This window comes from Caretta caretta, chromosome 1, assembly GCF_965140235.1.
Source record: "Caretta caretta isolate rCarCar2 chromosome 1, rCarCar1.hap1, whole genome shotgun sequence".
Lineage (NCBI taxonomy): Eukaryota > Metazoa > Chordata > Testudines > Cheloniidae > Caretta > Caretta caretta.
Window position 1 is genome coordinate 262382322 of NC_134206.1, and position 24695 is coordinate 262407016.

General features: G+C 45.1%; 1 protein-coding gene across 5 annotated transcripts; it reads left to right on the plus strand.

The window, feature by feature from the left end:
* The first annotated feature begins 329 nt into the window (after positions 1-329).
* On the plus strand, positions 330-24189 carry TEF (TEF transcription factor, PAR bZIP family member). 5 transcript variants are annotated; one of them, XM_048835114.2, is made up of 5 exons: positions 331-591; positions 10017-10340; positions 12563-12783; positions 13563-13774; positions 15678-24189. In XM_048835114.2, the coding sequence occupies exons 1-5, from the start codon at positions 489-491 to the stop codon at positions 15697-15699; spliced, it is 882 nt and encodes a 293-aa protein (XP_048691071.1). In that variant the 5' UTR covers positions 331-488; the 3' UTR covers positions 15700-24189. The 5 variants fall into 5 exon arrangements, with proteins under 5 accessions (XP_048691079.1, XP_048691071.1, XP_048691085.1 ...); XM_048835128.2 differs by lacking the exon at positions 331-591 and adding an exon at positions 6056-6163; XM_048835111.2 differs by lacking the exon at positions 331-591 and adding an exon at positions 6814-7046.
* Positions 24190-24695: the final 506 nt, after the last annotated feature.

A 24695-nucleotide genomic window follows, 5' to 3' on the forward strand; every position in this document is an offset into this window, starting at 1 on the left:
CTCTCTCTCGGTCTGTTGTTTCAGTGCACGTTTTCCCACTGTGTGTTTGCTCTCAGCGCCTGTGATGACCTGTGTTTGCTCTGTGCATGTGTCCGCTCTCAGGGCGTGTGACTGACTGCCTCTCGGTGCGTGTATTACTTGTCCGAACATCTTTCCAAGCAGCCGGTGACTTCTTTCCCAAAGTTAGGTAACAGGCCCAGTTCTTTGCCGCCTGGTTGGCTGCGGCGGGCCCTATCAGCCAATCGTGCCAGGCGGCCCCGGCCCAGCCAGTCAGGAGGCCATTTCCACCAGCGGGGACGCGGCTCGGAGGCGGGCGGGGCAGGGCAGGGCAGGGTCGGCTTGGGACAGGCTGCTGCTCTCGCTCGCTCTCATCTGCCCAGCCCAGCGCTGCTCCGCCAATCCCGCGCCGGGCACGGCCGCAACCTCTCTCGTGACTCCCATTAGCGCCATCCGCGCTCTGCACCCAGCGGGCCTCTCCGGGACACGGCATGTCCGGCTGCGACAACCTCGGCGTCCCGCCTGCCATGGACTTCCCCGAAGTGCTGAAGTCCCTGCTGGAGTACTCCTTACCCTGGGCCGACACGCTCGCAGGTAGGCGGGCGCCCCCCCCCCCCCCCCGCCTTGCCCACCCCCAGCGCTCCGCTGCCCGGCTGCGCTCCCCCGGGAGAGGGCGAGGCGGGGGTCCCGGTTAGACGGATCGCCAGCCCCGGGAAGGGGGCGCAGCTGCCGAGCCTTTGGGGCTCTGCTCCCAGCGAGCCTGGCGGGCTTTGCGCCGCAATAGGCGCAACTCCTCGCCACCGGCCGATCCTCTGCCCTGTTTGGCCCGTTTCACAAGAACGGCCGAGCCTCCGGCTGTTGCTGCTGCCCCTCGCCCCCAGGGGCCCACGGTGGGAACGAGTCACCCAGGGGGTTGGATGTTTGTGGGGCAAACTCTGTGTCTGCTGCTGCGGAGGGGGGTTACGAATGCAAAGCTGGGCAGGGAGCAAGAGCGATGTCCCACCTTCTGTACACTTAGAGCCTCTTCCTTTCTGGACTTTCCCTCTTGCTGTGTTCCTAGGACTGTACCGCACAAACCAGATGCAAAAAACCTAGGAGGTCCCCCGGTGCAAACTCTTGTCCTCTCCGGGGCAGTGCAGGATAGATCAAGCCACCCTTGCTTGATACACTCTAAGGACTGGGGAATCGCTACACCCAGGGACCTTTCCATTTTCAGATGGGATAGTTACATGTCCCTGGCAAAAAGAAAAGGAGTACTTGTGGCACCTTAGAGACTAACCAATTTATTTGAGTATAAGCTTTCGTGAGCTACAGCTCACTTCTGTAGCTCAGGAAAGCTTATGCTCAAATAAATTGGTTAGTCTCTAAGGTGCCACAAGTACTCCTTTTCTTTTTGCGAATACAGACTAACACGGCTGTTACTCTGAAACATGTCCCTTGCAGGCTGCTTTGTGGTTGTTTTAACTCTTTCCTGGCTGAGCAGCGTTGTGGGTGGGAGTGCACGTGGAAATGCCATGGCACACCTCAGTCATGTTTGGACATGTGCCTCCTTACCTCACAGACTGATGTTCACTGAACTAAATGTTCTCAGGAAACTGCTGCCAGGACACAGATATGGTTCTGTGGCAGCAAAAGGGGCTAACATGGTACAGGAGAGGTGCACCAGAAAAGGCATTAATGAAAGAATCTCTTAGCCAAGGAGAGCGGCTAATGGGATATAAATGGGGGCAGGAGTGCTGGTAGTAAGTGGCTTATGGCACAGAATAATTAGACACAAGGACCTGTGGCATTAGGAAGACCTGTGATGACGAAGGGATTACTGTAGGTCCCCACCTCTCTGAACGGATTCATTTTGTCAAGTCCCTGTAGCACAGTCTGTCTGTTGTTCCCTGTAAATTCACTCCCTCCCTTGCTGAGACTTGTACAATAACCAGACTGTTATATAATATGGAGCTGGATGGCTGGTCCTGGACGTGTTTCTCAGCTATCCTGTGCCATGGTGAAAAGCTGACCGAGAGAGGAGGGTGTAGTTGTGGCAGAGCTAGGAAAACAGTGTCACTAGTGCATGTGCCTGGATGGTGCTCTGGCCAAGGCTGGATTAAGTAAATTCCTTAGATCCTTGGTATCTAGATTCAGCGGAGCGAGGCAACTGGTTGGAATCCATCCAACCTAGGAGAGCTGGGAAGAATTTGTTGAGGGGGCTAGAGAGGAAATTCTTTGATTATTGGATATGACTTTCTTTGGCTGCATGGGGACATGGTACCATGACAACTCCCTCCCCTTGCCTGGGGACCTCCCTCATGTTCTCTTAGTCTCCTTTAGTTCTTAGTTCCCTATTAGTACACCTCCCTGCCAGAGCCAGTCTTTCCAACCCCCTCTTTCAGGGACCAGGTCTGTCATCACACACACCCCTCCATTTTACATACTCTGCTATCCTGCAGCAGACCTCCTAGTGGTGTTGATTGCACACATACCCCCCTACCTGGCCGTAGGCTCCTTATTACAGATCCTCCCGTCACATCAGAGCTGTGCTTCTCCTCATCTCCTTTGGAGCTGAATTCCCCATCACAAGCTAAGCAGTGTAAAAGCTAAGCCCACTGAGGATTCCCATCTTGCATGCCCCAATTCTTAGTACCACAGCTAAAGAGAAACTGACAGTTATGTTTGCAAAATCTAAATAAAGCAGGAGGGTGCAGCTGATGTTGCAGTTTCCAGTGATCTACTGCACCCATCCACTTTATTCCATTGGTGACTAGACTCTGAGTATCTAATCCCAGGAAGAGTCCAAGGAAACGTTCTCAAACCAGCCTCTCCCATCACTGCCTGAAGAAGAGCCAGACACTTGACACCCATGCAGAGTGCATTGTGAAGGATCCCACAAGAAGCTCCCTGGAAACTCCTGTTAAAGCCTATGCAAAAAATCATCTTTGCGTAAATTAAACACTCCCTGTGCACAGGCACATGCCTATGACTGTACAAAGCTAATCCTAATGTTCAGCATCTGCTGAACTCATCTGGAAGTAAGTCAGGGAACAAGGTCAGTCTTAGGCACAAACACTGCACCTCCACCAGACAGTCTTCCACTTTTGGGGCCTAGAGATGAGGAAGACACTGTTGAGCTAATTCACTGCCTAAGTACAGTAGTTTAGATTCCTTTACAGATCTTCGTTTCCTTGGACTCTTCCTGGGATTACATACTCAGAGTCTAGTCATGGAATAAAGTGGATGGGTGCAGTAGGTCACTGGAAACCAGCCTTGCCAGGGAAACTGCAGCCTTGAACAAAATGGTGGGAAGCAGATATGAGGACTGTAACCCTCTAACAAGCACTCAGTGACACCTCCTCTGCAAAATCTCATTTCCCCTGGGAGATTCCTTCTCCTTTTAAGTCTCCCCAGGCTGAGTTCTCGTCTTAGCTGGAGGAAGTTAGCACATGGTGGAAACTTCATTTACAGTCCAGTTGCCCCACATGGAGTATCATGGTCTGCAAATGGAGGATTTATTATGAGTAGTCTTGTGCATGCCTTTCATTGCCCCTTGCTGGATAAAATATATTAAATCTTCTTATCTGTATATTTCTGTCCTCTACCGGCTGAGCTAGAGGAGATTGGCTGTGTGTATGTGGGCACTAATTGCCTACTATTTCGAATCTGTAGAGGGCATATATCAGTTCTATTCTTCTTAGATTTTTTCACTGTGCTGCTCATCATGGTATGCTCAATGTCTTCCAGTGATGCATTGAGCAACATGACTAATTACTATCATGTGCTATCTCTTCTCCATTTATCCCCCTGGAGCGTGGGTGGGAAATTGATTTTGATGTACTATGAGCTTGTATTAGTGAAGGTCAGGCCAAAGAAAGTTTGCCTTGCAACTGGGACAGAAAGTGATGAAATCTGAGGTAGTTCTTGGATTCTATGGGAGTGAGTTCCATGGTCATGGTCTGACCCATGAAAATGCATAAATGAGCTTCATCTTTGTGGTAGATAATGGCACTTGTGCCAGAGGAGTGCAGTTCCCTTCTGGCTGAATTATGGAAGTGGCTCTTTTAGATATGGGGTGGACCATCTTGAGCATGTGTCACACTGTCCTCCACTGGTTGGAATATATTATTTATTCATACATCACTGTAGATGTGTGTGGCACTTTTACAGTCAAGTAAAAGACAAAAAGAAAAGGAGTACTTGTGGCACCTTAGAGACTAACCAATTTATTTGAGCATGAGCTTTCGTGAGCTACAGCTCACTTCATCGGATGCATACTGTGGAAACTGCAGTAGACATTATATACACAGAGAGACGGTCTCTGTGTGTATATAATGTCTACTGCAGTTTCCACGGTATGCATCCGATGAAGTGAGCTGTAGCTCACGAAAGCTCATGCTCAAATAAATTGGTTAGTCTCTAAGGTGCCACAAGTCCTCCTTTTCTTTTTGCAAAGACAGACTAACACGGCTGCTACTCTGAAAAGTAAAAGACAGTGTTGCGGTTCAAAAATTTGTCCGTCTGAAGTGTATATCACTGTCTATGAGCTTATTAGCTCTGCTGGCTGAGCTCCTGGAGGTACTCCTTTAACACCTGGCTGGGTAGAGATGTGTGTGTTTTGAAATGGAAGATTGCAGGATGTAGTTTCTCCACTTATGCATTTAGGTGGCAAGTGTCATATATGTATTTGAGTGATACAGGAAACATTCAGCAGGAACAGAGGTGGGAAATTACTAAAGACAAGAAAGAAAAACAAGAACTCGTAGATTACCCTATCCAAAGCCTGCCCATGTCAGATTGTAACTCTGGGTTGTTTCTCACCAACTTCACCAGTATAGTTATATTGGGTCTGCACCTCTAAATCCAGCACCATTTTCCTTGTTTGTTTGAGGGCTGGAAACAACCTCAAAGTTTCTTCCTTCTCCTAGGGGGTTTGACATCACATAGGACACATAGCAGCTATTGTCACGATGTAGGACAGGGGGAGATCATATCCATGTCACAGGGGATAGGTGATCTCTGGATCCAAATTATATTCCTCGATGTTCTTATGGTCTTCATGTATCCTCCTAATTGCTATGCTGCCTGATGCAGGCAGTAATGCTAGTATCCCATCTGGAGGTTGTGTTAGGTTTGATCTCCCCCGATGTTGGCCACAGAGAATAAATTTGCATGACATTTGAATTTAAGCAGACTGGTAGTACCATAGAGTGCTCTGCCTTTTTACATTGCCTTTCACCTAGTTTCCTTATGTCGGTCAATACGCTATGGTTCCCATTAATCTAAATCATATCACTAGACTGTGACTTATCTTCCCTGCTCTCCCCCAATAACAAAAAAAAACAAAAAAAGCTAAAGAGATGGAAGTTCTAAACACATCTTTACTCAGCAATATTCCCTGGATGAAAAATAAGGAATAGATTTCCTAAGGAACTCAAGGCCAGGCTTTCAAGTGCTCGTTGTATTGTGGTACTGGCATCCAGATGTCAAGAGCTCAGCTCCTAGCTCACTGAGCTCTCTTGAAACTCTGCTCCTGCTTGTGTACTTTTGAAAACCTACTCCAAGAAGTAAAGCAGGTGCTGTCAGGCACAAATGTTAGATGATGACTTTTGTGGAAGGAGAATGATCGGACACATCACTGCTTCAGACCCTGGAGGGAGGGGGCTGAGTCGGATTTCACATTTTTTTTTCACTGTGATGACATGATCTCTTTGGCAACAGACAGACATCTTCTATGTTTGTACAGTGCTTGGAACAACAGGGAAGGATTCTTGGTTGGCCCCTCATCACTAACATAATAAAGATAAAATAAAAGCACCAAATGCTGGGGAGAAGCAGAGGGTGGGAAAGGAAAAGAAAAGAAGTCGGAGTTCTTTATCTCAGAGTATGTTCCTCTCCCCGGTTGTGCACAAACAACTCCTTTTCTTAATATTTCTGGGCCCATAGCTCCGCTGCGGCAATGACAGTAATTGCCTCTAGAGGATACGAATATCAAAGAAACGAACGTATTTCTAGCGTGCGTTGCTGACATTTAGCAGCTGCACGCAAGTGGAGCCCGTGTCACGTGATCAGCCCTGTCCTCACTGGAAAGGTGACTCGCGAACAGCCAGCTGGGGCCAGCCTGGAGTGGAGCTGAAGGAATGCGACCCCTAGTGTAGACAGAGGCTGTTTGCCTGAAACCAGAGTAAGCTGGGGCGATGCACATCGCAGCCTGGAGCAGCTTGTCACGCGGGGACACACGTGGGGCATAATCCCCCGCGCGGCCGAGCGCTGGCTGCAGCCCGAGCTGGGATCGCTCCGAAATCCGCTGGGCGCGGAGCCGCGGCCCCACCCGCTGCAGGGAAGCGGGGCCGCGTCTCTGGGAAGGGATTGTTAGGGAAGTGGGGGAGCCGCTGCGCGCGCCCGCAGCCCCGCCCCCTGCCGAGGGGGCACGGCGGCTAATGGGCTCGCGACTCCCGGCCCCAGCGGCTTCGCCCGCGCGCTCTCCTGCGGTCGCCGCGGCACTCCTGTGCGCGCGGCTGTTTCCACACCCCTCCGCGCGCGGTCTGTGGAAGAAACAGCGGCAGCGGACACTCGAACGCTTGGGGCGCCGGCTGGGCGGGACTGACATGCTAATGAGTCACACGCCTTCCTTGCACTTTCCTGGCCTGCGCCGGCTGAACGTGCCCCCCCCTCTACGGCCAATGGGAGCGCTGCCCTGGAGCGGCGCAGCCAATCACAGAAGGCGGCCTGGCTTGTGGGCGGGAAGTGAGGGAAGCTCGCTCTCATGAATAAAGAAGTAAGGCGAGGCTGGCTCGCGGCGTCAGCTGCTGGCGCGTGCGCCTTGGCGGTGTCTTTCCGGGAGCTGCTGGCGCAGCCCTAATTCGTAGTCTTCCGCTGCGGGGGCCTCGGTGTTGGCACCGCTCGCCGGGCAGCGGGGAGCATGCCCGGCCGCGCCGCGCGCCAGGAGGCAGCAGCGGGCAGCGCGGGGGCGGCCGCCTCCGCGCAGCAGGAGCGGAGCCTGGCGGGCACCTTCCCGTTGGTGCTGAAGAAGCTGATGGAGAATCCTCCGCGGCACGCGCGCCTCGGTGAGGGCGGGAGCGCGCGCGCACGCACGGCGCGACCGCGCGAGCGGCGGGACGCGCGCGTGTCGAGGGGGCGGGGCGAGGCGAGCCCCAGCTCTCTGGTTGCCGGGGAGACGCCCTGGCTGGGCCGGGGCCCGCGAGCGGCGCGTGCTGCTGCCCCGCCCCGCCGGTTGCAGGGCAGGGCCGGGCCCAGCCCGAGGCTCGAGTGGCTGCGGGCCGGGGAGCTCCGGGCCCTCCCGGTGTGCCCAGGCGGCAGCGGGAGAGATTCCCCCCGTCCAGTGTCTTCCCCCTTCCTTAGCCACGCGGCCAGGGCTGCCCTGAGGAGACTTGTGGCCTGGGTGACTGCCCTGCTCGGAGTGTGGCTGCAGCCTCGGGGCTTTTTGCCAGTGCAAAGTACCGCAACATAAACTAAAAAACAACCTCCCCCCGCAGCAGCGCGGCCTGACCCCCAGGGCTGGGCTTTGCTCCAGGCGTGGCCACCTGGTGCATGCAAGTGTCCAGTTGCCTTACAACTCCAACCAGAATCAACGTGATTTACAAAACTAAGTCGTCAGTGTCGTTTGGTGCATTTGGGGGAGGGACCGCTCAGTGGTTTGAGCGTTGGCCTTCTACACCCAGGGTTGTGAGTTCAATCCTTGAGGGAGCCATTTAGGGATTGGGGCAAAAATTGGGGATTGGTCTTGCTTTGAGCAGGGGGTTGGACTAGGTGACTTTCTGAGGTCCTTTCCAACCCTGATATTCTATGATTAATACTTATGCTAGTACCCAGCCATCTCAGGCAGGATGGGCTCGATTATGCTAGGTACTGAACAAATGCATGGAAAGACATAGTTCTATCTGAAGAGCCTATGATGTAATATCAGCCTGTGTGTTCCTGCCAGCTGTTGCGGAGTCCTGAGCCTCTGGCTGGCGAAGCAATTACTTTCTCATCCAGGTTTGTTTATTCGCTATGAATTACATTTTCTTCTGTGCTTTTAAACATAATGTGAGAAAAACAGCAGGTTGAAGTAACAATGATACTCTATCACAGTGCTGTCCTTTTCAACAGAAACCTCATTCTTGCCTTGAGCCTTCAAAAGACATATTCCACCTTGCTTCGGTTCCTGTTAAGGAAGTAGTTTGAAGTAATGTCTGCCAGAGTAATCGGGGTAGGGTTTTCTAAGGGTTGGTAGGCAGGATCTTCTAAAATCACAGCAGGGCTAAAAAGGCTATCCTTGTCTCTGTGTGTAGTTGACCCTACTGGCCTACTGACTGATCTATTCCATCTGCTTTGGAACAGCCCAGTGTTCTCAGGTTTGTGCATCGTGCCCTTTGCCAGGCTACCCTATGTGAACATTGAAGAGCTGACCTCTGATGCAACAGGATTTACATCTCTCTGGAATTTGTCATTCTGGTCACTGTTTTATTCAGAATCTGAATGATGGTGCTGTCTATTTCCATATTGCAGCATAAGGAAATTTAGTTTACAGTTGCTGAGCATTCTTGCAAGTATATATTTATACTTTGATCACACCTGCTGCATGAATTTGTACCGCTGTATACACTTCCCACACAATAGCCTGTATGTAGACTTCCAACTCCCAAATTAACATCCCATCAAGCACTAATTACCTGAGGTTCCTGGCTTCCAGAGAGAAATCTTCACTGTATTGCCTAAAGTGAGAGGAGCTCTCATCCAGGTACTCTTGTGTGGGAGTGAGCACCTCACAAAAATTGAAAAGATCTCATTGCTCTGCAGCCATTGCTCCTCATCCCAGGTCTCCACCAGCATGTTTTCACCCATCTGTGGATGTGCTTCTGCCCCCAAAATGGTACTCAGTCTAGTAAGATCTATAGATAGGCACCTTGAGTGAGTGTGGGTTTCATTAACAAAGTAGTGCCATTATTTAAGGCTGTCTTCTAATTCTTATGGGCCTCATTCTTTGCTGAGATTCTACTCAGCTTATCTATGACCTTCAGCAGCCAGTTGACCATGCTTCCAGGAATTCAGTCAGAAATGGGCTTTGCTTAGCATAGAGACAACTGTGCTTCTTTTGTGTATACCCTGTAGTGTAGTTTAAACAGAAAATTGCATCAGTTTCTGGGGAAAATTCTAATATATTCTCCTACAAGCTCCCCTTTTGGGGAGCGCTGTGATAGGTACTTTGAGCTATAATTAAGTGTTGGAGGGAGCACTGTGTGGGGACACTGAATATTTTCAGGAACAAATGCTTTTATAAATGCTTAGCTGAACCATTACAGTTAGCATTTAATATAGATGGACTTTGTCTTCTTTCCAAATCAAATATGAAAATCCCACACCCCCCCCCCACACCCCCGCTTGTACCTAATCTTTCCCTCTTTGCACTTCTCTCCCAACTTCAGGATAAACTCTTGTTACCTCAAAGGCTTCTTAATAGTTTCCATTATAACCTGACCCTTCCACATCTACTTTTCCTGTCTTCCAGGAAAAGCCTGGGAGAAACAAAATATCTGCCATAAATCCTAAAGATAATCAAATCTAAACTGTGGTGAATCATGGTGCTTAGGACTATGTGTATTATGCCACCCCTGGGTGGGTTGTTTGCAGCACGGATTGTACAGAGGACCTCTATGCTAAAAGACCCTGCTCTCTTAGCTCAAAGGCTTTAATGTACCTGTAAATCTCTGTGGCCTACCTATTAGATGGAGACCAATGAACTGTTAAGTTTCAGAGTGGTAGCCGTGTTAGTCTGTATCAGCAAAAAGAACAAGGAGTACTTGTGGCACCTTAAAGACTAACAAATTTATTTGAGCATAAGCTTTCATGGGCTAAAACCCACTTCATCGAACATTACACATGGAGATTGGTCTGAGTAAACTGGTGTAGAACATGTCGAGTTAATTTCCTTGCTCTGATGGAGTCTGTATTGAACTCTTACCATTATTTAAATCTAGTCTTTAATCTTCTAACCCATATTTTACACTGTGACCTTTTATGTTTTTGTCTTTTAGATAAAGAAAAGAAGGAAAAACTTGAGGAGGATGAAGCTGCAGCTGCCAGCACTATGGCAGTCTCTGCCTCCCTCATGCCTCCCATCTGGGACAAAACCATCCCTTATGATGGGGAATCTTTCCACCTGGAGTACATGGATCTGGATGAGTTCCTCCTGGAGAATGGAATCCCTTCCAGCCCTGCTCACCTAGGCTTGAACCAGAACCCGCTTCTGCCTGTGGCTGAGCTGGAAGGAAAAGAGCCCACCAGTGCATCTGCTGCCTCCCCTCCCTCATCATCTTCCACTGTAGTTTTCCAACCATCTGAAGCTGCCTCCGGCACAGGTAGGTGAAATACTTTGAAGCCTTGTGAATGGTTTCTGCTGTTGTGATATGTACAGAGACCTCCTTAACCTGGGGAGAAGCACTACCATCCTGAGGAGATTAGCTTCAGAAGCTTAAACAGCATAAACAGTGTTTAGCCTATAGAGTCTCATTCATCTGTAAGTTCCTGCTAATCTTTATGAAGAGGTCTTTCCCACCCCCAAAATAACTTAGGGCTTGTCTACACTTACCGGAACATCCACGCTGCGGCGATTGATGCGTCGACAGTCGATCATTCTCCTGTTGACTCCTGTACTCCACCTGATCGAGAAGAGTAAGGGGAGTCAACGGGAGAGCGTCTCCCTTCGACATCGCTTAGTGTGGTCCTGTGGTAAGTAGGTCTAAGCTACATTGATTTGAGTTACGTTATTCACGTAACTCAAATTGCGTAGCTTAGATCGACTTTTCCCTTTAGTGTAGACAAGGCCTTAATGCCACTGCTGCTTAGCCACTTCACATTCAGTGTATCTGATTGCAGATCTTGTGGCTGTTGATGCTAGAGCTGGGTGAATGAGCCTGGATAAAATAAGAACCAGCCCAAACGTTCCCCAACAACTGAAGCTGGACTTTTTTAAAGGTTTTAATATCTGTCTTTAAAAAAAAACAAAAAACACATTGCTTCTGTGCTGTTTTGTTTCTAGTTGGAATTGGCAAATCTGAAATACCAACTTTCTGATTGGTACTTCTAACCTAGCAAGAGTCTGGAATTCCTTGAATTCTTGTGAAAGAATCTGTTACTATAAGATCTGCAGTCTTGATAGGTTCAGATAAGCTTTTGAATACCTTGGTGGTTCAGTCCATTGAGGTAAGCCATTAGTAGTTAGTGTACATCCAGTGAACTGTGCTTTATGGAAATGTTATAATAAAGCCTTTCATTTGGCTTGTGAAGTGTGACAGCTAAGTTTTTTGGACAGAGGCTGTTTATACTTTAGTTTGAAGCTCCAAGGAATGCTTGGAAGTCTCTTGAGTACCTGAGGTGAGAAAGGAGAGACAAAGAAATAAAACACATTTCTGGTGCCTCCACCTTAGCTACCCGTGACCTGATCCTAGATAGCAGTGTGCGTATCTGGAGAGGACCTTCACTTTTCAGTTTAGTGCTGGACTTGGGAACTCCACACAATAACACTGCACAGACTTAATGGCTATTTTGTGAGGAAAAGAACCTGCGAGATGGCTTTATGGAAAGGGCCTGAACCCTGACCCCCTTTCCACGAACCTGGTAGACATATGCACAACATGGAGTACAAAGGTTTTCAACAGGAGAGAGGAAAGCAACCGTGCATCAAGTGCTCACTTATTGACTCCATGTTTATATATGATGTGTTTTATGTTATCCTTTGGGTATAGTTTTTGTTGTTGCTTCTCCTAAACTCTCGTGTAGTGTTGCTAATGTTTTACTGCCCAGATATGTGGCTGCATTTCACTGGTGGAAGAAGAGATTTATTTATCCCTAACTATATTTCACTTAGTGCTAAAATTTGCAGTTCATCAATGTGAAAGATGTATATAAACATAAAGTTACTGTAATGTGACTTTTAACTCATGTCTTTAAAGATCATGCTACCAATCCGTTTCTGTCACAGTACACATCTCTTCCACACCAGGCCCTCTGTTATTACTCTTCCATTTACATATAACAAATAAGGAAGAACATGTGTGGATTTTTATCAAACCTCTATTTTTCATGTTGAAAATCAAATTTTTATGGTCTTCCGTGGGCTCAGTGAGAGAAATCTCTAGGCCAGCTCATGCTTCTGTGGGAATTTCTGAGCCATAAATGGCAGGGAGCTAGAACTCTGAATTTCTGATTTCACTCTGTTGGAGCAAATACTTCTCATATGTAGCGAGGTGCACAAGGCCACAAGATTTTTGCTGAAGGGAGGAACTTTCATCTCTTTCTGCCATTTTTATCTTCTTGTGCATCTCATTCTGGGCATGCATGCCCAGGGCTTGTATTTCTTCCATGGTGAAGCAGGTTATCCAGCACTTCTGTGTAAAGTTGAGATGTTATCTCTTGCAGGGAATGGAACTATGTCTTGTACAGTACTGAGTTCACTATTAAATAGAAGTGATAAATGTGGCATACACTAGGGCAGTGAGCAGAGATGCCCATATATGGGTACCTGGATTTATTTTCTTCATCATGCTGATCTCCTATTCTGATGTTTACTGCCTTTTGCTAGACTCCTCCCCAGAGAGTGAGAGAGAGACTCCGAGCCCTGTTGATCCAGAGTGCATTGAGATTGATGTGAACTTTAATCCCGACCCTGCTGACTTAGTGCTCTCCAGCGTGCCCGGTGGTGAGCTCTTCAATCCTCGCAAGCACAAGTTTGCTGAAGAGGACCTGAAACCACAGCCCATGATTAAAAAGGCCAAGAAGGTTTTTGTCCCAGATGAGCAAAAGGTAACAGACTTCTTATATCAGACTGATAAGGCTTTATGCAGAGTGTGTGGGGGTCTTTTTTTTTGTATGTTGAAATACATTTGGGGCAAGGCCAGTGGGCCATACCTACTGGGTTGAGTGGAGAACGTTGCTCAGAAGAGGGTTGGAAGACTGATTCCTATTCAGCTGTAAGGCCCTTACTGCTTTAACTTGGAACAGTGAGGGAATTGTTGGGCAGGAGTGACTTGTGGTGGTAGACACAGAAAAGGATGGAAAAACTAAGTTGTCTCAGCTCATTCCTCCTTTGCTCTTCCTCACTAATGCAAATTTGCGCCCCACAAATGGTCAAATGCTCATTTGCCAATGCTTTTGTCTAGTCCAATTCTATGTGCCCCAGACAATGGAACGTTAATCACTTTCACTGGGAGATTATTCCACAGGCTAATAGACATAGCTGTTAAGAAATTGTTCTTGATGTCTAGCTGAAATGTTCCCTTTGTTTAATTTCACCTCAATTTTACTTCCCCACCCCACCCTGAACTATCCTAAATAGGCTTCTTTTGAGGAGACAATCTTACAGTACCATGTTGTCTAAACTTCAGTTAGTATCTGAGCCTAGCCAACCCAACAACTTCCTGCATGAGCTACAGGAGGAAATCTGATAGCAAGTAGGATGGCTTTTATGGGTAGGATGACTCTTGTGGTAGGGCAGGAAGGTAGCTGTTTGATGCTGGATATGAAATGCTGAGCTGTCAGATTGGCTTTTTTTCTCTTCCCCCCCCCCCCCCCCTTTCCTACAGGATGAAAAATATTGGACAAGGCGAAAGAAGAACAACGTGGCAGCGAAACGTTCCCGTGACGCTCGGCGACTGAAAGAGAATCAGATCACAATCCGAGCAGCCTTCTTGGAGAAGGAGAACACTGCCCTCAGGACAGAGGTGGCAGAGCTGCGCAAGGAAGTGGGGAAATGCAAGAACATTGTCTCTAAATATGAGACCAGATACGGACCCTTGTAAGCACACCCTCTTTCCTTGCTAGGGCTCCTTGTTTAGTTCTTGGACTTCTCTGCCTTCTGTAGAGACTCCCAGAAATAACATGTATGGAGACCTTGTCATTGTGCATCTATAGCAAAGATCCGCTTCTGATGGCACAACTTGGTCAGGTCCTTTCCTGACCCTTGTGGTGCCAGAATCTAAGTTGTGTCCATCTTTACAGCTTTGTTTTAACACTGCTAGAGCAGTTGGTGATGCTAATCCAAGAGAATGGATTCATCCATCCAGGGAAATAAAAGTGAATCTGTTTAGATTGTTGGACAAGGCTTTTGCTTTCTGTTCTAATCTCCATTTTAAATGGAAAGAGAGCTGGCTGAAGTGCAAAAGTCTCCTGTTCGTTCTCATTCTCTCTCTCTCCCCCCCCTTTCTTTTTAAAACTTAGTTTTATAATTTGGGATACAAATGGGTGCTGCTGGACAGCATCATAAAAAAGTTCCTTCCCCAGTTCCTAGACACTGGAACGTAGCTGAGCAGCCCCTGTTGTGCAGGGCTCTGTGCTCCTGTTCAGGAGGAACAGGGAAACCTCCTAGGCCTGGGACCTGTCTGTCTTCTGCAGAGGTGAAGATAACATTCAGATGAACGTGCATTTGTGTAAACCATAGTGCAGTGAACACATTGTTTCTAAACAATACTTATACGTTTTTCTTTGGTTAGCTCCCAGAAGCATAGGATGAGGTGCAGGGCAAAGAGCCCCATACTTCTCCTTTACTAATGTGAGGTAACACTTTCTGAGTTCACAGCAATGGGTTTTAGGGAGTGCATCACTCTTTTCTTCCTTTCCCCTAATACAGTTAGGGGACTTCTTTTCTTGAACTACTAATTATGCAGCACATGACTCTTCATTCAGAAGTGAAGGAGAAGGGCACCACCAAACTTTGAGTCATTTACCTGTGGCCTCATCAGATCAATTCTTAGGTCCATCTGGTTTGGGAATCACCAGCACTTTGTGTTTTGGGCGGGGAAGGGGGGACAAACCCAATCCACCACTCTAATGCATCTTCGCAGTCGTACAAGAGTTGCACCTCTGTAAGTTTTGAGCAAGCAAGGGAGAAGCCACACCCACTCTAAACATGAAGAACTTCTCTCACAACCTCTTTGGGTGGCAGTCTCTCTATGCCAGCTGGTTTTCTCTCAAGCACATGACTTGCCCTCTTGGTTCTGAGAATGGATTACTTCCGAGTACTGCTCGTACAGTAAATGGTGCTAAAGAAAAATGCATTTTTGTGAATGTTGGAGGCTGCCTCCACCTGCAATGGAGAGCTTTAGTAAAATGCCTGGTACAAAAGTAGACTGTCACTGTCATATGTATTTTATCCCAGGCTTATGGCAGTGAATATGCTATAACTGTTGGTTAGATGTCTGGGGATGGTGTTTGTATTTGGGAGCAAGAGGAGTGTGGGAGATAAAAGGTTTTAGGATAGATTTGAGTGAAGGAATTAGAAACTTATAAGAGCACGTAGAAGTTATAGGGTTTCTTTTCTGTAACAGATTTTGACTAGGTCAGCTTTGTGAGCTCAATGTGAGAATAAAACAGCTTGTCTAAATTCATATGTTCACTCCCCAATGGAGTGGGGAAGGAAGCTAATCCAGCATGATTAAAGTAAATCTATACAGGAGCTGTTTTCTCCCTGCATTATTACCTGCTTGTCTGGGCTGAGCTGTTTTTTTTTTTTGTTTGTTTTTGGTTTTTTTGTGCAGCGCCAGTCAGGTTCCTCCTGAGCATCAAGGAGGGAGATAACTTTGCAGCAGGAAAATAGAATCCCACACCACTGGGTTTTTTCTTTCACAGAGTGGTGTGTAGTGGTGATAGATGGAGTATACTGTAAATAAATTGTCACACTTACTGCTTTGCTTTATTTAAAGTGACTTATCTGATTCCGAGTGATGCAACTTTAAAGACTTCTAAAAACAAAGAAACTAAAAAGCACACATGAAACCATCTGTCTTCAGAGTGAACAGTGAGATGTGTGAGAGGTATCCAGCAAAAACAACTGACGGGGACACTGCCTGCAAGTATCCCATCTGAACTGCACGGGGGCTGACATGATGAAAAGTGCAAGGTCTCCTTAATGCTGTGTATGGCTTTCTTATCTCTCTTTTTTTGTACTAATGCTTTTCTTCTGTCTGTAATCAAACTACAGTAATGTTACTTACTGACACTTGTCAATGACACTCACAGCTCATGTCTTTCAGTCCAATCTGTTGATGACTTGTGTGAATGGTGACTCTGTTTTGATACTTGAATGAAATGGGAGGAAGGGGGATTCTAACTTAAAATGGCTTAAACTATATTGTCACCGATTTTTGGGGTTGGGGGGAGCAGTAGAATAGGTTTTAGCTACTGCTGCAGCTGGGTTCTGACAAGCGTAGCATCTTGTGACGTACTGCTGGGGGTGCTGAACCAGAGGCATCCATGGAAAATAGTCTAGGAGTGCAAGAAAATGCAACAGATTTGTTGAAGTAAACTAAAAAGCACCATAGAGTGTGCTGTACAAAGAGTAACAAATAAATCCTGTTATATAGCCCAGATGACACACAACTCCTTAACTACTTCCTCTCCTGATATGTACACTATGGGGAGCCCACCTCCTTCCCCTTTTACTTTTAAGGGGATACTTTTGTATCTCAATAAAACAAATTACATCAATTTCCTTGGCTGCTGTACCAAAATAGAGGAGAGGTGTATACCTCTCTGAGCTGCTGAGCCATGTATCTGGCTGCAGGCTAGACCAGTCAGTCTGTATTGAAGCCCCAGAGGAACAGTGGCTAGCAGCTACTATGCTATGCATCCTTCTCTTTTTCCTACTGCACTCTAATTCCCCAAGCACCTCAGAAAGTACGGTGGGCATCTGTCTCATGGACCCAAAATATCCAGCAATTCCATTGTGTCATAATGGAACAGCTTTAAAAACCGACTCTGGGCGTGTATGGAGATAGATGAGGCACTTAGAGAGCATTGCAGGGATGTTGGCCCTGTGTAGAAAAGGGAGGATGTCCATGGAAGGAAAATTGCCATCAGTACAGCAAAAGACTCCTAACCAGACATCATAACCAAATGTATAGGTGAAAGAGAAAATGGAATGGCTTATTTCCAGTAAAATATTGTAGGGCTGCACTTGTATCCAAGGTTATGTCAATAACATAGAAATGGAGAGGAGGTTTTCTATGTGTCTGTATGACACACAGAAAACTCTCTAAACTCTCTGCCAGGAGGCTGATTAATGGCAGACACCTGGCTGATAAAGACCTTTTGAAAGCCAGCAAAACGAAAAGGGCCTAAATGGGAGGCTCAGGATCCATTACAACTGAAACTTATGACATATGGTTTAATACTGTACAAATACCATGTCTTCATCTTCCCCAGAGGGATTCTTGCCTCCAGAAAATCTTAGTAGGAAGGTGAAGAGGAAAGAGAGCAATGGGGAGAAGCAGACTGTTGCAAACTTTCTTTAAACAAAGTTGTAACCAATTAATTTTTCAGTGGAACCTGGAAAAGATGAATGGGCTTGCTCCATCAAGTGCACTGCTTGATCTAGTCTTGCAAGTGGACCATGTTTTCAGTGTTAAAGAACACGCTTTAACTTTTTTCCTAACCAGTAAGAAATGTTATCAATGTGTTTATATGTATGTAATAAGATTCCAGGATTGTCTCTGAAGCCTATTCATAGAATATCAGGGTTGGAAGGGACCTCAGGAGGTCATCTAGTCCAACCCCCTGCTCAAAGCAGGACCAACCCCAACTAAATCATCCCAGCCAGGGCTTTGTCAAGCCTGACCTTAAAAACTTCTAAGGAAGGAGATTCCACCACCTCCCTAGGTAACGCATTCCAGTGTTTCACCACCCTCCTAGTGAAAAAGTTTTTCCTAATATCCAACCTAAACCTCCCCCACTGCAACTTGAGACCATTACTCCTCGTTCTGTCATCTGCTACCACTGAGAACAGTCTAGAGCCATCCTGTTTGGAACCCCCTTTCAGGTAGTTGAAAGCAGCTATCAAATCCCCCCTCATTCTTCTCTTCTGCAGACTAAGCAATTCCAGTTCCCTCAGCCTCTCCTCATAAGTCATGTGTTCCAGTCCCCTAATCATTTTTGTTGCCCTCCGCTGGACGCTTTCTAATTTTTCCACATCCTTCTTGTAGTGTGGGGCCCGAAACTGGACACAGTACTCCAGATGAGGCCTCACCAATGTCGAATAGAGGAGAACGATCACGTCCCTCGATCTGCTGGCAATGCCCCTACTTTTACAGCCCAAAATGCCATTGGCCTTCTTGGCAACAACGGCACACTGACTCATATCCAGCTTCTCATCTGCTGTAACCCCTAGGTCCTTTTCTGCAGAACTTCTGCCTAGCCATTCGGTCCCTAGTCTGTAGCAGGGCATGGGATTCTTCCGTCCTAAGTGCAGGACTCTGCACTTGTCCTTGTTGAACCTCATCAGATTTCTTTTGGCCCAATCCTCTAATTTGTCTAGGGCCCTCTGTATCCTATCTCTACCCTCCAGCGTATCTACCTCTCCTGCCAGTTTAGTGTCATCTGCAAACTTGCTGAGGGTGCAATCCACACCATCCTCCAGATCATTTATGAAGATATTGAACAAAACCAACCCTTGGGACACTCCACTTGATACCGGCTGCCAACTAGACATGGAGCCATTGATCATTACCCGTTGAGCCGGACAATCTAGCCAGCTTTCTATCCACCTTATCGTCCATTCATCCAGCCCATACTTCTTTAACTTGCTGTAGAGTCAGTGTGAAGCGATGGAAAACAGCTACACAGGTGGTTGAGAGCTCTTTTTGTTCTGAATATCAGCAGATGCAGCCATCGCTGTGATCTGTTACTGTCCTAAGTTCACAGCCATTTTTGGCTTTTTTGCACACATGACTTTACAAATTACATCCATGGAACAACACAACTAGTACTTCTATAAGTTGGAACTCTTAAGATTCGCTAGGATAGTACATGAAAGTTTCCAAACATCTGCAAATGGGTTACTATTCCAGCATCAAATTCCTAAAATGTCGGGAATATAGTGCCACCTATAGAAAGTGCCGCAGGCTTACACCTTGTAGCACAGCTTTGAACAACCTTTTTTTGGGGGGTTACTTTTTTAGTTTAAGGGGCTTGATTTTAAAGACGCTGAATGCATGTAAATATGATCTTCTAGCATTTATTTCCAATTACTTGGCTCTGAATTATTGTTTTTTCACAGCCATGTTTACCATTTGAAGTGAGGTGGATTTTTTTAGTTAAATAATAACTGACTAAATTTACAAGTATGATTCATTTGGATCCTGCCATCGTTCTGCATTAGGAACAATCCTAATATACTTATTTCAGCAGTCTTAGTTGATATTTAAATAGGCAACTGCAGTGGACTATGGTAACCTTTAATGCTATCGTCTAGAACAATGCATGTATGGAGAATTGTCTTTTGTAATAATCATGCTACATTATCACCATAATATTCAAGTAATGGGAATAGTCCCATTTGGTTTCCAGATTAATTTGTGCAATATAACATAAACCAGTGAAATATTCATTTGGTTTGTCTTTCAGAGAAGACTATCCATCTTGCATGCCGTGGTCCTTCTGTGTAGATTAGTGCACAAAGTTACACATCATGTGTGCTGCTGTACCTAGGTGATACAAGGTTGTGTCAGTCAAGCATAGTTTTTTCTCAAGTGTGGATTGATTTTTATAGCTGGAGAACCGTCACGTTGTGAGACATCCAGTAAGTTCTCTGAGGTAATGGTGGTGATCTCTTATTCCCATATGAACACAGCTCTTACCAGCCACCTCCTTTGTGCGGGGCCAACACCTCTCTCTGTCTTGTTCTGGCTTTCTGTTGCGAGATTATGTCAGACTTCTTCCAATTCTTACAGTCTCTTGGAGGTTAGGCATGCTGCTTCAGAGCTTTCCACTCCTTTTAGAGTAAATTACCATGAACTCTGAGATTGTGATAGACGATAATGTAACTAGGATTGCCATCTTACCTGTGCAGCCTCTTCCCCTTGGTAACAGTACCGTAGTGTCTGCAGTGGAATACTGACAAATTGTTTCAAACAAATGTAATATTGAAAGGGGTTGAATTGACAGGCCAAGAGCCTGAAGTTTTCTAACAGCACAAGTTCAGCTTGAGCAATAATTAAGCAAGGTTCTCACATACACTGCTTCATGGCAATGTGTCCTATGCCTCACTGATAGGGACCATCTCAAAGGGAAAAAAGGAAATTGCATCTTTGGCCTTACTACAGAGACTATCATGAAGGGAGCAGTTTGATGGGGATGCCTGTTCAGTAGCCCCTGTGAAATGGCTAGTGGTTTAAATCTAGCTTCCACTGAACAACCATCAGACTACAAACTTTCAAAATGTCCCCACTATTAATAGGGTTACCTGTGGGGAATGTCTGCTTTAAAAATGTCTATTCTATTACATAACCAGAAAAAACAGTTCAATAAATGATGCAAGAGAGAATTCAATGGGCATTAGTTTCATACAAAGTCTGCCAATAGGTCTAACAGCGTAAGATATCTAATAGCAGTGCACATCTGCAATAAATACTCCTTAAGTACATTTTTTACTTACAGCCAAATCCTGTTCCCATTGAAGTTGTTGGCAAAGCTCTCATGAACTTCCATAGACAAAGGTCTTTATTCTCTGCTCTGGTGATTTTGAGTTTTCATCAAACATTGGAGCGGTGGATGACTTTGCTTTCCTCTGGAGCACACTGAGCCCTGGTCTACACTTAAAAATTAGAGTGACCTAGTTACATCACTCAGGGCTGTGAAAAGTGTATGCTCCTGAGCACCATAGTTAGGTTGACCTAACTTCCCATATAGATGCAGAAGAATTCTGTCAACTTGGCTACAACCCCCTCAGAGCGTTGGATCGGTGACATTGACGGAAAAACCCCTTCCGTTGCTGTAGGAAGCGTGTACAGTGCCATGGCGGCACAGCTGTCGCCTCTGTAGGGTAGACAAGCCCTGAGTTGGGACCAGAAGAGACCCCTGTGATTGCAGGTGCAGTATTGGTGGACTGATCTTCCCATCACTTTTGTTTATCTTACGAACGAGAACTTTTTTTATTCAGATAGTCTGCTTAATTAATCTTTGATTTGCTGTTTGGTCTGGGTAAAGAAGAAATATGCAGTGCATGCTAAGAGAAGAAATGTGTTAATTCCAGGTGTCATATAGTTCTTTACTTTTTTTTTTTTTAATAAGGTCTTCACTGCTGATAATTATCCATTTCATTTCTTTGCTGTGCTGTTTGGAAGTCCCTTGTGTTCTAGCTGGAAATACTATTTTCCGCATCATCTGGTGAGCTGCTACTAACTGTACCAGGTACATCTTAAGGTAGCAGGTGCAGTGGAGGTCCAGCAGCGCCAGAGTTTAGGAATACTGTAAAAGTACAATTGTTGTGACAAAAACGTTCTGTGTAGTCAGTAGGAGAGCAGTGCTGCTGTGCAACTTCAGATCCACAGAGCTCCTAAACTTCACAGAATTGAAGCTCCTGGTTATCAAAAGTCCTGATTTTACAAAGTGTTCAGTTATCTCAAAGCTTTGTAAAATCAGGGTGTGCCTGTATTGTTTTCTCCTGGCTGTAGTGGGTGAACCCAAGACAAAGGGGAGGTGCAGAGGTGACCTGACCCATTAACTTCATATTTTACAGTAACCTATATCTAAATCTTTACTGAGGAAAGAACATTTATTTTAGTATCTTTTTTTTTTAAGGGCTTTTCCCCTCACACAAATACAAAATCTTCACCAGATTTGTTGGTCTTCAGTAATTTCTCTGTTGTACATCTACCAAAACCACCAGTAAAGGTTGGGGGAAGGGACAAAGTCAATATTTCTAGCCAGATGGTTCATTATATTTTGTGTGGCTTTTTTGGAATACAAACTTTTAAAGTTCAGGCAGTCACAATAGAGTGGAGAGTTGTGAGGGAAGTAAAAAAGTAAGCAGAGCATAAAGAAGAGAGGAAAAACCGAAAGATAAGGTTAAGGCAAAATACTAGCCTGAGCCAGAATGCTGAAACTGAAGCCGAACTGCTTCTAACTTTGGGGCAGTTCAGATCCAGATCTCATCCCCACAGCTTGAGCTCATATCCAAGATGTTCACTTTTTAAAGTGATGGGTGCCTCCTTTTCTTGCTCATATTTCTTATGGGCCACAATAGAGAGTGAAGGTGAAAAGAACTTTGGAGAGTGGGGGAAGTTGCTATTATTTTTAACTACTGTAGTTATATTAATTTACTCACTGTATGTCCATTAAATTAAGGCACTTGATTCTGACGTGCAGATCTCAGTAATGCTGCACTTTGCTCATGTGGTTACCTGAACTGCTTGACAGCACTGCATCCATATGTGAGGATGAGGTGAGGATTCGTTCACTTACCTAAATGGAATAGCAGGTAGCTGGTATCTATCTTTTTAGAGAAGCGATGAGGTGTCTGTTTGCTACTGGTCAGGGTAATGGAAGGATTCATCTTCTACACTCTTATGTGATGATGTGATTTATTGGAATATTGTATTTTGTATAATTTAGAATATGTAAATACACTTTTAAAATTAATCTGTCTTATAAAGTAATAACGCTTCTATTGTAACACCTGAAAATTGTTAAAAGTGCTTCATGTCATATGACTTGGGATTTTTTTTTCTAGAGAACTGCAGAAATCAAAGTGAGATTGATGTTGTGGAGTTTTCATTTAATTGTGATGCTTCCTGTTCACAAAAATATTTAAAAATAATAAACCACCCAAATAGAGAAACTTCATTTTATTTTTTTACAGTAGTCAATGAGGTGACATTCATCACTGTTCTCAGACAATCCCATTTTCTGGATTGTCCGTTTTGCTGTTGGCCAATAACAGTTAGAAAGCACTCCAATTGGTCAGTTTCATAAAAAGCACTGTGCGAGTCCAGAAAAAACAGTAACTTGTTTTTTAAATTGCTTGGTTGTGGCTTAAACGTAGCCCTCTAACCAGACTGCGCTGTCATTGACTGTTACCGCAACTCACCCATAACATAAGTAGAATAAACCTTCATCAGTCGTGTTGTGTGTACACACAAATATATGGTTATCCTGCTCGCACACCGTTGGTGCATGGAGAGATACATTGACTAAAGACTTGAGTTTTCAGTGCATTTTCATTGTATACTGCACAGATGGAACTTTCAGCCAGTGAAATTCTTCTTTGTGTCAATTTTAGACTAGAGGAAAACAAAATTAATGGTTGAGAATCATGGTCAATGTGTTAGGAAGCAACTTGTCCTTGTCCTTCAAACTTTATCTAGCATTGGGGCCCACAGCCCTGTTATAAAACCTTCCTGCTGACCTATCTTTAGCTCACTGACCTTAACTGATGTACAGCAGTGGCCTGCTCTCCATTATCTGCTGCTGCAGCATTCCATTGAAATAACAATGGAAAATTACACTTTTTTTATAGTGGGCAGAAATGGTGGTACATTTTTGTATTCTGTTCCCAAGCTGTTAATTTAGCTGCTTCACAGTTACTTGTGTGCAAATTATTCACTGGAGTTCTGCACCTGTCAACCTTTTTTGGAGAAGAGGAGAGAGTCTGTTTTGATCTAATTAGTGTTTCTGGAAGAATCGCATTTGGTGTGTTTGGTTTACACTACATTTTAATGCCAGAAGCAAGAGAATTTTGAAGTGTCCTTTATTTGGATCTACAGATGACACCACTCTATCCCACTCATTCAAAAGGAAAAATTTGACTGCGGAATATTTTATTAACTGCAAAATATTATTTTAATATATAGTTTTGCTTTGTGTCATTAAACAGTTGCTGTGTTTCACCTCTTGGGTGTCTCCATTTTTGAGGAAGGCAGAGTAATTCCTGTATATAGTTTTGTAAGTCAGTCTGTAAAATGCTTTTTGGTCATTCTGAATGAAAGGCCCTATAGAAATGTAAAATTGCTACTTTTACCAGATATTATCATGTTTGTGAAACAGGTGAGTAAAGTTGTCTATTACCATAAATAATCTAGCTTCGCTATTAATCATGTACCCAAAACTGCTCATTTTGTACACATACTCTTGCCAGCTGATCAAAGAAAATAAAGGTACCTGAATTGCAGTTTGATGAGGAAAGGGGCATTTCACTGTACACCCAGTATCCTCCTATATTTCCATTTCTGACTTTTTTTTTTTTTTAATGAACGAACTCTGGATTTGAAGTTTCCAAGTATTGAAAAATCGCTTGGAATTTGTGGGTACTGTAGTTGAAATCCTTTCTGCTCTTGACGACTGTTTTTTTAATGCTTTTTTCTTTAATATGTAAAGTTTTGACTGTATGAAATTGTTTAGTATTTTTCCTTTTTAAAAAAATAAAGTGTATATTCCACTACAGGAAGATCTAGTCATGTATTTTTCCTCTCTCTCTCTCTCTGCCAGCATTCTGCCTGATGCTGATCCTTCAGTTGTTGTTGGAAGGTGCTTCATCTTCCAAAATTAGGTCCTACTGGTCCCTTTGTATGCGTATATGGTGTACATGCAACACAGTTTCTCATCTTCTGTTTCCTTTATTACATTGTGATTATAAACTGACTTCGGAAATGTCACAAATCTCACCATTCATACTTCTTGTCCCTTGATCACTTCCAGATCAAACTTCCACTTTGCAAGGTCCAAAGAAAACCTGCCAATGCCACAAACATCATCTGTGCTCTCTCTCTGCCTCAGCACTACAATGAGGTAGTTAGGATTTAGTTGGCAATCTTGTGGACGACGCAGAATTTATTTAGGACTCCAGGGAGAAAATATGTTGAAAATGATTTTCTCCCTCTTCCCCCCTCCCCTTGCCTATTTTAAACCACAACCAAACTTTCTAATAAATGGTGCTGGTGAAAAGTGCT